Below are 14,485 nucleotides of genomic sequence, written 5' to 3'. Positions count from 1 at the left end.
TCAGGGGGTTTCATCGAGAAAAAATAATCAATAATCGACTGAACCTAACCCCACTAGATCCCTCCACCTAACCCAAAAAATGCCAACATACTGTAGCTCCAAAGGTGTCATAATTTAGCAAGCAACACAGCCTTCATGACACCTTATTCATGCTAATGACAGATAATGTCAGCCTTATGTGGAAAACATCAAGTGTTCCCAAACTTTATTCATATATATAGTAATTTCATATCAAATATAAAAACAAAGGCAATAACCAAACAAGGTCCTTCACCATTTTGCCCCATTAACCCCCTCCCACCATCTGTGCAGATACCCACACACCCGCACTTACGCAAAAAATCCTCTGAATTGATAAAGATAATAATAAACGAATAGAAATAATCTATGAATAAAGAATAAAAATGAGTATATGGCTGATTGCTGACATAGAGTCATTAAAAGGCACACATGGCACACTTTGCTTTTAAACAGAAACGACACAGAAGTTTGTGATAAAGTATGAACCATGTGTGTGTTTTTGATCAAACTGAATTGTTTACAATGTCTGGTTCAAGTCACCAACATCAAATACAGGCATTTATCCACTGTTACAGCAGCCAGGAATCCATTCATCCACTTTATATTTATTCTTGTCAAAAAAAAAAAACACATAGTTTCAGTTTTCAAACTGAATTGTAACTCAAGTTTGTATTTATTGGTTATCTTTATATTACTAAGTACTGTAATGTTATTGTTCTTCTCTCCAGTTTGATGGTACAATCCTCCTGATCACCTTGCTGGTGCTGTTCCTCCTTCTTGCCATGCTTCTAATGTGGTGGTTCTGGCCCCTTTGTTGCACTGTGGTAAGGAGAAAACTCAAGAAGTGACACAGAAGTAGCAACATTTCTCTCTTTCTACGTTTTTGTAGTGAAAGCAAGAAAAGATGACATTTTGAAATTCTGCCACGTTGCTTATTTTGTTCAAAGGTGATCAAAGAGCCTCCTCCACCACCTCCTCCAGAGCCTGTGAGTCAGACACACACACACCATGTGAATCTAATAAAACTGAATGACTGCTGGATAAAGACTGCCATGAGGGATAGAAAATTCATATACACTCACAAAAAGATGAAGCATTGTCACGTTTTAACTCTCGTACACAATCACTTGCTGTAAATATTCAGACCAGTGATAGGCAACTTTTATCACGACAGAGGGCACAAAAATGTAATTGTCTGATTTATGTCAGCATTTAGAATATTTTTTTTTTTTTTTTTTTTTTTATCATTTTGTATGTTTTTCTCTTGTTTTGTACCTGTTTTTAAAGTCGTTTTTTTTTTTGCATTGATGTTTTCATTCTATGTGTTTTTATTGTCATTTTTGGGTTTAGTTTTATTTTTATGCATGTTTTTTGCCATTTTTGATGTAATTTTGTTTTGTTTTTTACTCTCATTATGTATATTTTTGCTGTTATTTCTCCTTTTGTATCTTTTTATGTCACTATGTGAATTTTTGTTGTATTTTTGTATGTTTTTGTTGTCATTTCGTGTTTTTGGAGTCATTTATTTGTGTTTCTGGAGTCATTTTTTCTTATTTTCTATGTCATGTATATTTTTGTTGTCATTTTGTTTCCTTTTTTCATAGATTTTGTGCGTTTTTTGTAATTTTGTGTTCACGAAGTCATTTTTGTTGTCATTCATTATATTTTACTTTATTTTGAGTGTTTTTGGAGTCATTTTGTGCATTTTTTTGAGTCATTTTGTGCATTTTTGTAGTAATTTTGTGCATATTATGTAGAGAGAGAAATCAAACACAAAGTTTTGTTGGTTCAGGAGTCGGATGATGAGGATGGGCTGCCGAAGAAGAAGTGGCCCACTGTGGATGCTTCATATTATGGAGGAAGAGGAATTGGAGGGATCAAAAGGATGGAGGTGACCAGATAAAGCCTGCACGGAGAAAAACTGCAACCCTACCATCAACCTAACCACTCATTTGGGTTGTTTCATTTTTTTTTTAGGTGCGCTGGGGAGGAAAAGGCTCCACAGAGGAGGGGGCTAAGCTGGAGAAGCCAAAAAACGCTGTGGTGAAAATGCCAGAGCAGGAGTATGAACCCTTTGAGCCCAAACCAAAGAAAGCTCACAATAAGAAACAGCCTCAGAACCGGAAGTGGTACACGCCCATCCGGGTAAACACAGCCACACGTCAACTTTATTATTACATAATTTACATAAAAAAGTGAGGGATTAGTAAACTATTGGATTGTGTTCGTCGAAATGGGAGGAAAGCTAAGTAAAACTACAGGAACAGACCAGTAGAGTCACCTGCTGCAGTTTAAATGGCATAAACACTTGTATGAACACCAGGAAGCCTGAATAACAGAGAATAATGTGGCTCTTTTTTATGAAATAGTGAATGTTTGTGGTGGAAGACGTTTTAGTCCAGATGTGTTGCAGTGCTGAGCTCGTCTCTTGATCCTCCGCAGGGTAAAATGGACGCTATCTGGGCTCTGTTCCGCCGCGGCTATGACCAGGTGTCTCTGATGAGACCTCAGCCCGGAGATCACGTAAGTGTCTGAGCAGTGTCGGATTTCATCAAAACATTTTCACCCACGCACTCCGACTTTTTCCATCCCCCTGGGCTTTGTACTTACTGTATGTTGACCCCGGGCTGTCTCACTCTCCTCTTTCTTTTTACCCCAAACATCAGCATTGTTTAGGATCATTTAAAAAGAGCGTTTTTGTTTATTCTTCACCAGATCTGGGATTTATAATCTTTTTTATTATTTTTTTTTCTTCTAGAATGTTGTTTACATGACGTCTTAAATCCAAACATCCTTTTTAATGGAAACATTATGACGTCAAAGTACTGTATGTAATACCTACAAAACCACCTCATACTCACTAAACACATGACAAAAAAGAGCCATGTGTATAGTACACAATGTAGGATATAATAAACACACTAATATACTGTTTTTAAAATCACACGCCTTAAAGTTTGGGGATCTGATAATGTATAAAGCAAAAAATAAGCTGCTAGCGATAAACATAGATAAACTGTTCACAGACAGGGGGTTATAACTTTAGAGGGAAACTAAACTCGTAGGCTCAGACTAATTTAAAAAGCATGTGTATTTCCATTTGTGGGGTATTTTAGTGGAACGATCTTGATGAAATGATTAAATCAAGTATAAATATAATGCTGTTCAAAAAAATGTACAAAAGATACAGTATATCTTTGCAAAGTACAGAAATGAAGAAGTAGAATGTAAATCTCACAGATGTTGATGGCGTGTGTTCATTTAGTTTGAGTTTTTTTTGTTCTGTTTTTCTTAATAGCTCAATTTGGAGTATTTTTTTTTTTTTGGTATTGTATTTAGTTTATTTCATTAGATTTTGCATTTGTGGTGAAGAATGGGGCTAAGACTTTATAAGCCTAGGCTTCTTCCTATCTGTTGTGGAATAGAATAGAATAGAATAGAATAGAATAGAATAGAAAAGAATAGAATAGAATAGAATAGAATAGAATAGAATAGAATAGAGTTTATTGCCATATATACAAGATAAAAAGAACAGGTACAATGGAATTGTTGTGCATGTCCCAGAGTTTAAAAAAAGATTACAAACAACAATTACAAAGGCAGTTGCTATCCGTACGGTTGCCGTATCAATATACCGACATTCTATCCGTACGCAGCGACTCTCATTGGCCAATTTAGGTCACGTGACTAAGACTAAACCTAACCAAAAACCTAACGCAAACCCTGACCCTAAAAAATGTTTTGCGATATAGGGTTATAACCTAACCGTAACCCTAAGATGCTACATACGTGTACTTTGGTAAACGCAACAATTGCACCGGGGGTTGTCCGTACGGCAAACGTACAAACACACTTTCAATTACAAACAACAACAAAACAGCCAAGACAGTATAAGTAGAGGTGCAAAGCAAGGAAAGAACAGAAGTATACTCTACAAAATGATAAATAAACAAATATAACGAACAAATGAACTGCGTATTATATTGAAATCCATATATTTTTTGTATTCATTTGAAATAAATAGATAAATAATACGCTTTAAACCTTTAACTACAATCACACAAATATCTCTGAATTGTGCTGATTCACTGTCTGCTTTGAAAAGCGACACTATTCCCCAAAACGACTCCTTTCTATGAGTTTGTGGAAGGGTTTTTTTGTTCCTCATCTCCTCCCTCTTTCTCTTCCTCCATCCGTTTGTCCGACTCATTCACTCACCAACACCTCAGTCAGCCCATTCCACTACATTAAACCAGCCCTAAAGTAAACACCTGTTTCACATCAGACGCTATAAATCAGATGAAAAACCCTACTGGAGCTCACATCCATGTATTTAATAGAAAAGGGATTAAGCCATGTGCTTTTAATTGGTTTTAGGTTTTTATGTAGAGGCTTTCTGTTAAAATAGAACCAGGTAGGAGTTTGGGTTGAATGTATGAGGTCAGTGAGTTCAGCTAAACACACGTAACATCAACAGTTTTAGTGGTTGTATCTTTTTCTGATATAACCCTAAAAAAACTTGTTTTATTTGACAAGTCGTAACTTAGCGATGCAAGGAAAGGTCAGTGTTGATATACAATGTCTAGATGATACTATGTCCTTGGCCAAAAATGAGTAATCTGCAGCGATATCTGAAACAAAGCTGGATCAAAAAAGCTTTTAAATATTTGTTCCATAAATGAATGTCTCTTTGCTGCAGTTAGAGTCTCTACAGGTTCTCGAGGATGCTTGGTTTTTGTTTTCTGAAGGTTTTCTTTTTCTACTCTAATGACTTCAAGCTGTTTTTGGTTTGTAACAAAGCAGACCATCTGATTTCATTATAGTCTAATGTTTTATTTAAAAACCTGAGAGAACGATTTTGCTTTTTGCAGTTCAATAATTACCTAAAAGTGGAGATGGGCAATTTTCATCACAGTGAGGGCCACAAAAATATCGTGTTTTTGTTTATTTTTTTTCATATTTTTGTCATCATTTTGTGTGTTTTTGTTGTTTTATTTGTTTTTGAAGTCGTGCTGTGTTTTTTTGGGGGGTTGTTTTGTGTATTTTTGATGTTGTGCTGTATGATTTTGGAGTCATTTTTATGCATTTTTGTTGACGTTTTGTAAATGAAGTTATTCTACGTATATTTGCTGTCATTTTCTGTAATTTTGTTGCTGATTTGTATATTTCTCTTTTATTTTTGTGTAAACCTGTTGTTATTTTGTGTATATTTGTTGTCACTTTGTGCCGTTTTTTATAATTTTTGTGTACAATTGTTGTCATTTTGTGCACTTTTGTTGTCTTTTTGTGCATTATTTGTAATTTTGCATTTTTTTATTTTCATACCTGTTAAATATAAGCTTGTTATATACTACACCAAGTATATTAAAATGAGAGTATTCTTAAAACGTTGATCAATGAATCAAATAAAAGTTACTCCAAAAAGAAAATTGCCGCTCTAAAGTTAAACGTAAACACTTCGCTTGTTGAAATTTTCATGCATTGCATTGTGGGATGTGGAGTTCTGTAAATGAAGTGTTTTTACTTCATTCTTACCATGATTTCTTGTGTTTTTTTGCCAAACAAGGAGGATAGGGAGTCACTTGACACCATTTTTGTAGTAAAAGCGCTTAGATTTTATTTGTTTCAATTTGAAGCCAATGAATAAAAAATTAGCATGTTGAAGAATATTTAATGTTCTCTTATTTTAAGGTTATGGACGCCAAACGAGCAAAAAAGTCAAAGTTTACTACAAATACACTTTGTTCATTGATGAACTTCTTGGTTTTAAGTAGATTTTAATCAAAAACAGACTCACTACACAATCAATCATCCACAAGCGCTAATTACCTTAGCTAGCAAGAACATAGAGCTAAGTGTAACGTGAGAAGTCCTAAGAAAGTTCGGTTTTATACTTTTTTTTATCACACACACACACCAATAATGAACCCATTTACTTCTTAGCCTGTAAAGTGCGGGAAAACATGAATCAATGTGTAAATGAAACGCAACAATATTTGCAAGGGCTCACAGTTTTTGCATGATTGCAGTCATTTTTAATGTTAAACTGTCAAAAATATTACTAAATCCTTCAATTTTCCTCACAATATGACATATTTCCCTTAATTAAACTAGGACATTTAAAGTAAAGACCCTGTTGGGACTGACATCTGTCACTTACTGCTTGGATAATGTCGGTTTCTTACATGTTTTGTATTTTACGTATACGTAGAAGTGTAAACCAGAGCATAATAATGTTGAAATTACTCATTTTCCTGCATAAAATCTGTGGCCCACTTGAGAACATACTTATCCATATTTGGCCCCTGAACTAAAATAAGTTTGACACCCCTGTGTTAGAGTGTGAGCAGTTTGTTTTCTGTTTTTTGCAAGGACAAAGCAACTCATATTAAACTATATATCCTAATGAATTGTTTAGTGTACAGTGAAATTATCGAATTAGAACCTCCACAGTGACTTTCTCTCACAATTAGTTCCTGTTTGTTTCATACACAGTGGGACCTATTGCTTTATTATTGGTATTTCCCACCACAAAGTGTGACGGGAGATACAGTATACTGTATGTCTGAGCTCCGTCCGTGCGTCCATCTGTGCATCTGTCCAAGTTAAAGGGGACAGCTTTTCCCAGAAAGCGACAACAACCAAATTTAATGTGTGGCTTCAGGGTATCACTAAATTGATGGAGTTCGAAAATGAGAAGCGCACATTTATCATTTCCGGAGTTATTGCCCTTTTTCCATTTTTTTTTACTCTGTCCAAGGTATCTTCAAACGGGACAGCTTTTCTCAGAAACTGTTTAAGAGACAATAACCAAATTTGGTGTGTGGCTTCAGGGTATCAATCCCTTGATGGAGTTCGAAAATGAGAAGCGCACATTTATCATTTCCGGAGTTATTGCCCTTTTCCCGTTTTTTTTACTCTGTTCGAGGTACAGTATCTTCAAAGGGGACAGCTTTTCTCAGAAACCGTTTAAGCGACAACAACCAAATTTAATGTGGCTTCAGGGTATCACTAAATTGATGGAGTTCAAAAATGAGAAGCACGCAATTATCATTTTCGGAGTTATTGCCCTTTTTCCAATTTTTTTTACTCTGTCCAAGGTATCTTTAAACGGGACAGCTTTTCTCAGAAACTGCTTAAGATACTATAACCAAATTTGGTGTGTTGCTTCAGGGTAATAATCCCTTGATGGAGTTTGAAAATGAGAAGCGCGGTTGTTGCCCTTTTTGATTTTTCTCTGTTCGAAGTATCTTCAAAGAGGACAGCTTTTAGGACATTTAGGAAAAGGTTGTGAGTTATAATGACAACCAATCTGGCGGGGGATGTTGATGACTATTTCTTTTTGTTGGTATTCCCCCAACCTCAGCTTTGCTTGACTTCCTGTGACCAATTCTCTTGTTTGATTTCACAATAAACATTTTAATGCCATAATATTTTCATAAATCACTTTTTATTGAACTGAATTTCATGAGTAACACTAATTGGCTGTAAGAAAGTTTAGAAAACATAAAATAGGTCACTTTCAGAAACAAATCTTGCCAGGGTGCAGCCAGAGTGCAGTTTCCATGAGGCAGGAAAACATTTCTGTGGAATTTAAAGACACATTCTGACCAACGTCGAGGAATGGACGCCTGTAAAAGCAGCAGCAGACCAGAAAGTAGTGGTTGCTGCTGGAATCTGCTGTTTGTACTGAAATACTGCCAACAGGCACCTCTGAAGGACTCACTTCATACATATGTATGTTTGACAGAGAAAGCTTGCTCACTTTCTTATATAGCGTTGTGTCAGTGTGCTTCTGATTAGTTGGAGCAACAACATGTTTTCGACAGACTTTAAACCCTCACAAATCACTAATTCTGATTGTCAGCGGATTTACGTCACTCTGCAGGTTCAAAACTCCAAAGCTCACGCAACAGCGCAATGCACAGAAACACTTTGGCAACGTCGAACTCAGTGAACTTATAGACGTTATGAATTTTAATGAGCAGCTCAGGAATAAATGTGGTTATTGTCTGAATAATTCCATGTGTTTTACACTTTAATTGGTCAGCATAGCAACATAATCTTCGGACCTAAGTCGAGTTATTTCTTAACCACTTCCCCACACACGCACACACACAGATTTATTCCTCACAGCCTCAGCATTGTTTCTCAACGATGAAATGGATTTTCTAGCAAAACAAAACCGATCTATTTTTATTATTGATGCACCAAAATGGAGTTTTGTTCATAAAAATGTATCTTTTTATGCCAAATTTTGACTTTTGAAAATGGTTGTTTTCACAAAACCTTAGAAAGACTTTAGTAATCTACTCTTTATTTTTTAATTTCCAACAAAACATTATTAAAAAAGAAATGAGTAAATTAACTGTCACATGTAGCATGAAGACTCAAAGTTAGGCCTTATATATTATAATATTTTATATTGATCTTTTTCTGTTGGCCCCACCCCTTTTATAAAAACTAGCACCTATGAGCTTCACAATCTGTGGTGATTTGGTTGAATTGAGCGAAATAACAATAGAGAGGTATATTGAGTAGGCCTATTGATTAGCTCGTTAGCATAGCATAGCATAGCATAGATTGTTCTTTGGAGATTTTATAGTATAGACTGGGCGTGTCTTAACTGGTCCAGAAGCCCCACCCATAATCAAGGCTTTTTTTTTAAATTTATTTCCAGCCTATACCCACGTCAGCCCAAACCTGAGGGTTTAGTTACTCTTCTAGGAACATTCGACATTCCACTGTTTATCTTTAAAGTTGAGAACTGCAATGAATTCTGAAGTTGAAAAATATCTCCTCCGTTTCATTTTCTCTTGTCTCAGAATCTTTGCATTACAGAGAGTAAATGTCCCGACTCTCCTTGAACACTTTGAAGGACCTCAACAATAAATCCCACATGTTCTGAAACCCGATTTTGTGACCAATTTCTATTTAATTAAGGGAAATAGTATGTCATAATTTGAGGAAAATTGAAAGATTGTCTAAGTATTTTGATTATTTTTTCACATTTTGACATTGAAAAACTGCATTCATACAATATAAGCACCAGGAAACTGTGAGCGCCTGCAAATATTGTTGAGTTTCATTGACACAATAATTCATGTTTTCTCTGTCATTTTTACTTTCTCCTGTTGCCTGAATTGGATGCTCCAAGGGGCCGGATTTGTATTATTAGAGACTTAAAAGACTTAAAATGCCATTATCTGATGATATTTTTACAGTAATCCGTCTTAACGTCATGTCTTTGTTTGTCTCTCAGGGTCGATGCATCAACTTCACAAGAGTGAAAGATGAGTCTCTGGCTTCCAAGGCTCCGCCTCCCAACCACACCCCTTCACCACCACCACCAGACTACCGCCCCCTGACTCGCACCCCGTCTTCTTCTCCCGCCTCAGGCCAGCTGCTGCCTGGCCCGCCCCCGTCACGCACCCCCCCAGGGCTCCCCTGTCCCCCACCGTCACGTCCTCCACCGAGTCTCCGTCTTGAATAACACGATTATAGAAACTTAACAAACACCCCCCCACTTAGATATCACATTGATATTACCCCACCACCGACCCCGCCTTTCAGTCTTTGTGTGGTGTTCATTACCAAAGATATTCCTGCTATACGCCACAAAGCCAAAAATCAGCAGTTTGTTTGTTTGATAGTTGACTATCAATGCAGATAGGTTTCTTCTCTTTAAACACACTTTTAATTGAATGTAACTGCTTAGGCTAGAATTTATTTTCTACCAGACAAATATGGTACTTCCCAAATATATGAAAATATGGTTTTGACCTGTAGTGTGACTACATTTTGTGTGAAACAGGCAAAGTGAGTGGTTTGTTTTGTACTCAGTGTTGGAGGCCAGGGGAATTGTTGCTGGACAGCAAAGTTTGTACAATCAGGTAATGTAAAGGTCACTGCAGGCAAATGATTGGTTATCGTTGACATCAACCACTGAGGCTGGCCTGTTCTTTATGGGATGATAGTGATAATATGTTGGATATAGAAGTTGGAACGATTTGGACAATTTAGGGACTCTGATTTTCTATGATTGCGGAAAACGAACGGAAAACATGGAATTCAATGTCCTTGTCACGCATGTCCTTGGTGGTTTATGGTTTAGCAGTGTAGTTAAAGGACATTCTCGTGACTTAATCTTGTGTGATTTCAGCTAGGCTTTACGATCAGGATTTTTTTGGCTGATCACCGATCAGTGTGTAAAAAAAACGATGACGGATCCAATCATGAGGAGGAATGGGTACCGAATTTGGTCCTTTTTTTAACTACCTGGTACCGATTTACGTAAAGTCAAACGGTACGATGTTTTGGTACCTATAGATAGAAGTAAACAAGGCCCAGCACTCCGCTCCGACCAACAGATGTGAGTGAAATACAATAAAACCATGTCACGTAGAGAAAACATGTCGGTTTTCTCTACGTGAGAAATTGCATTGACAAATAAATCAATGCAATGGGAGCATCTACAAAAAGTTTAATCATGACAATGACATCATTGATTGGATCGGCGAATTAAGACATTACAGACGATCACAATAGTTGCATAAAATGCTAAATATTGGCCGATCCGATTTAGCCGATCAAATCCGTGTAAAGCCTAATTTCAGCATCCCTAAGTTAACATTAGTTGAGTTGATAAACACTTTTTAGCATGCTTGGTACAATTTAGGCAGTGAAGTCATCTAAATAGGGAAAGCGGATGAAACGGAAACAAAACAGAGAAGGGTAAACTGACGCTCAAATGAATATACAGTAGTCCCTCGCTATAACGCGGTTCACCTTTCGCGGCCTCTGTGTTTCGCGGATTTTTTTACAGTGCAATTTTGCATGCATTTTTTTATGGTGTATGAATGCGCATTGTGTTCTGCGTCCTGATTGGCTGCTGCATTCACACCAGTGTGACCACCTGGAGCTGTATGACACGGCATTTATAATCGGGACCGGACCAGGAAGGATTTGGCTTGGAGGAGAATCAGCGAGGAGGTGGTAGTAGCAGGTAAAAGTTCTCTGAGCTAGGATAGCATTAGCCGCTAATCACACCGGCTTTTTTCACTGGTGGTTTATGTTTGTGAGAGGAGAAAAAGGAGCGCAGCTGCACGCTTCATTAGGTAATGAAACTCACCGAGTTGGACGTGTCGCTGGTGGGCGGGGCTTCGCTTCAAACTCGCATATGACGCGAATGGGGGCATTTTTTGATCCTGCGCACTCTGAAGTTCTGTATGTTCGCAAGTTTTCTCCCCGAAAAAACCCACAACGTCGACGTCTGTCTAAAGAAAAGTGTATAGAGTGTGTGGTGAGGGGTTTTACAGCCTTAAAACATGTATAATAATTGTAAAAATGAAGCTGACTACTTCGTGGATTATTGCCTATTGTGGGTTATTTTTAGAACGTAACCCCCGTGACAAACGAGGGACTACTGTACTCTCAAACAGAATATGGGAAATTTTGAAAAGGAAAATCTGAGTCCCTACTTGTTTTTTTTCCATCTTGAGGGGGCACAGTAAAGTTAGGCCAAATGTAGTTTGAGAGCAACTTTTGGAATTACCCTACATTGCAATTGATTAAAAGAGAAGAAGGTACCTTTTGCCAAATGTTATTTCAAATTCCAACCACTTTTTACAAACCAGCAGTTACATGGAATTTGCTGTAGAAATACATACATTGGGAATGTGTACAGAATGTTTAAACAATGTGTTTTACAGTGTGTAAAATGAGTGTGACTTTGATGTTGGTTATATTTTTTATCCTTTGGGTTGTCTTTAATTTACTTTTCACGTAGCTCATTTTAACGCAGGATAATGTATTTCTATTGTGTTTTTCTTGGTATCTGCGCACAAGACTGTTGGACTCAAAACTTAGGATAAAAATCAGATTCAGGTCTCCTCACTTTGTCAGATGCAATATTGAGACTGTACAATAATAGCATTTTGTGTGTTTGTTTTCCTTTTGTTTTCAGTTTTTCCACCGGTCACATTGCAACTGCAGGGCAGTTCAAAGGGCATGTAATTTATTGTACTCTCAAGAGAAACTGAAGAGAGCACTTGAATATCGACAAGGTGTCTAACCGCTAACAAGGACACTGTGTGCAGAATTTAGCAACACAATAGCTAGCAAGCTTAAAGTCATGCAACGTTTACCAGAACTCCTCAACACCTCAGCTTCAGTAATTCTCTTGACATTCAGTCACATTTCGTTTGAATCTTGCTGACAGTGAGTGAGAAATCTGGAATGTTAGCAAATGCTACAGCTAAAGACAGTAAGTTGTGAGGCGTTTCCCGCCTAAAAAAAGGAACTTCACGGATCATTGAGATTTGTGGTTTGGCTGTAGAAAAGTGGCTAAATTTGTTGGTATATCAACTTTTATTCTTCCTTTTTTATCCTTTAACTTCAATGTACGTCCTTCTGTTATGTCCCGTACGGTTGTCTTTTCACAAGCATGGAAATGTGTACTATTTGTGGCTGAAATAGCTAGTTATGTCAAGTCATTCCATTAATTCTGGCACTTTGGTAAAAACTCCTTAAACATACTTAAGACATACGTACTTTTTGCAAGAAGTCCCATCAACTGTATCACACAACAATTTATTATCAAAACTATTAATCATAATTACTTACCCTATGAAGTTTGGCCCCTGACATACAGTAAAGTTACATTTCATGTGACCAGAGATTAATTTTGCCTTCGAAAGGTTAACTTTCCAAAAGTTAACTATTAAAGGTGATGATGAGAGAGAATCTGTGCGTTAATAGAGCATGGGTAGGGTGAATGAGATACAGTATGTTAATCTGTGCTTATATACATGTATTAACAGCAGTACTGATACAAATACATGAAAGACGTATATTTTCTGTTCGACACAACTTTTTTCAACAATATCAATAAAGGTTGATTCCTATATTTGAGACCTCTGAAGTGTGTATTTTTTAAACGGAAAATTTTTATTTAGTTTTAGTCATAGTATTCACTAAAATGCAACAAATTTTAGTCAAAATCTATTTATCAGGACTATATCAGTTATAGTCTAGTGACTAGTCAACTAAATGACAAGAATCTGTTACAGATATAGTCAACTAAAATATGCAGCATAAGAAGAGTTTATGTTTTGTTTGAATTCAACAAGCATTTATCAACCTGATATGGGATGTTGTAAATGTTCGTAAATATACACAATTTTGATGTAATCGATACTAAGACCACATGAGCCGTTGTCTGTCCGCAAACACAACAGCTTAGTTCCTATTGGATCACTTACCGGTGTAGTGAAAAATAATCCTACGCGTGAAAGACTCCTACAGGTGCATACGCACTGATAGCGTAGTAAATATTTACATGTATACGTACAATATTTTGCTCCCTTAAATTGTCCTAATATGGGAAACCCTAATTCTAACCCAAACCCTAAAAATTAAAGGAAAGATTATTACTCTTTTTCAACATGACGGACACGCATGTGCAGTTTGCCAGGTGCGCATGCCCACTGTCTACCGTGGGAAACTTTCATGTTAGGTTTATTCTACACTACACCAGCTTGTCCCGCCTTCCACGCAACAAAAGTGGATACCTTCCAAAAAACAAAAACAAAAAACGTAATTCCGATTGGATGTCGTCCCATGTGAAAATCATAGTTTTGTTCTATTAGTGAATAAAAATAATATATTTCTAATGTACTTTTTTGTTCACAGGTATTTTTGTTATTCAGTCATAGTTTGTTTGCTTATTGTCACCTAAAAAAACGAGAACTAGACAAAATTATCACTGATTGCTAGCGTGCACCTTTTTTTTACGGTAATAATGTTGGTTAGACTGCCATTGTGAGGAAAATTGAAAATGTTTATAGCTGATCAGGTATTTAAGAATATACATTTTCTGGGTTTCTGAACTCTGAAAAAATCAAGCACCAAGAAAAACCTGTAGGCTACATGTAACAAGCTAAGCTAGGTAGCTAAGGCAAAAAAAAAGCAGATATTGAAGTTTCTTTTTTCTTCAAATACATATGAAATTAGTTTTCTGCTTTGCGCCCATTATTGAAACGTGCAGTAAGCAGCCACCTATTTGTGGATTTTAAATGTCTCTTTAATGCATTTGTCCGTGCATTAGCCTACGAACACCTCAACGTGACTCCTGATTATGTGTATCCTTCAAGCGCGTGATCCTGTCCATGAAACGTCCTCCTACGTCTAAAGAAAAGGTCAAAGATCACATGAAACATTAAACATCTCTCTATGTTGAATGATTTCAATCTAATGCAGCCAGAAAAGCCTCGGTGAGCAGTTCTTAGTGGATAATTACTGTGGAGTCTGCATTTTTCCTCTCTGCATGCGTAGGAGTGAAGGATGTGGGATGTTGAAAAGTTGAGGCTAGATTAAAAAAAAAAAAAAAAAAAAAAATCTGAGTCGGTCCTTCGAGCAGAGGGATGAGGTAGAGAGCTGATGAAAGCAAAAAAGCAAGAATAAC

At 36.8% G+C, this 14,485-nt stretch overlaps 1 protein-coding gene across 1 annotated transcript in view; it reads left to right on the top strand.

Annotated features, from left to right (window-relative positions):
* The window catches only part of antxr1c (ANTXR cell adhesion molecule 1c), a 48,692-nt gene extending 37,794 nt beyond the window's left edge, over positions 1–10,898 (top strand). The window contains exons 13-18 of the mRNA XM_028476009.1: positions 750–845; positions 969–1,007; positions 1,814–1,912; positions 1,999–2,166; positions 2,464–2,544; positions 9,284–10,898. Coding sequence (XP_028331810.1) covers positions 750–845; positions 969–1,007; positions 1,814–1,912; positions 1,999–2,166; positions 2,464–2,544; positions 9,284–9,514 — 714 coding nt within the window. The 3' untranslated portion in view covers positions 9,515–10,898. The remainder of the gene's footprint in view (positions 1–749; positions 846–968; positions 1,008–1,813; positions 1,913–1,998; positions 2,167–2,463; positions 2,545–9,283) is intronic.
* Positions 10,899–14,485: the final 3,587 nt, after the last annotated feature.

The sequence above is a fragment of the Gouania willdenowi genome, chromosome 19, assembly GCF_900634775.1.
Source record: "Gouania willdenowi chromosome 19, fGouWil2.1, whole genome shotgun sequence".
Lineage (NCBI taxonomy): Eukaryota > Metazoa > Chordata > Actinopteri > Blenniiformes > Gobiesocidae > Gouania > Gouania willdenowi.
Note: the sequence above shows the minus strand (reverse complement) of the source record. Positions and strands in the feature narration are given on the sequence as shown.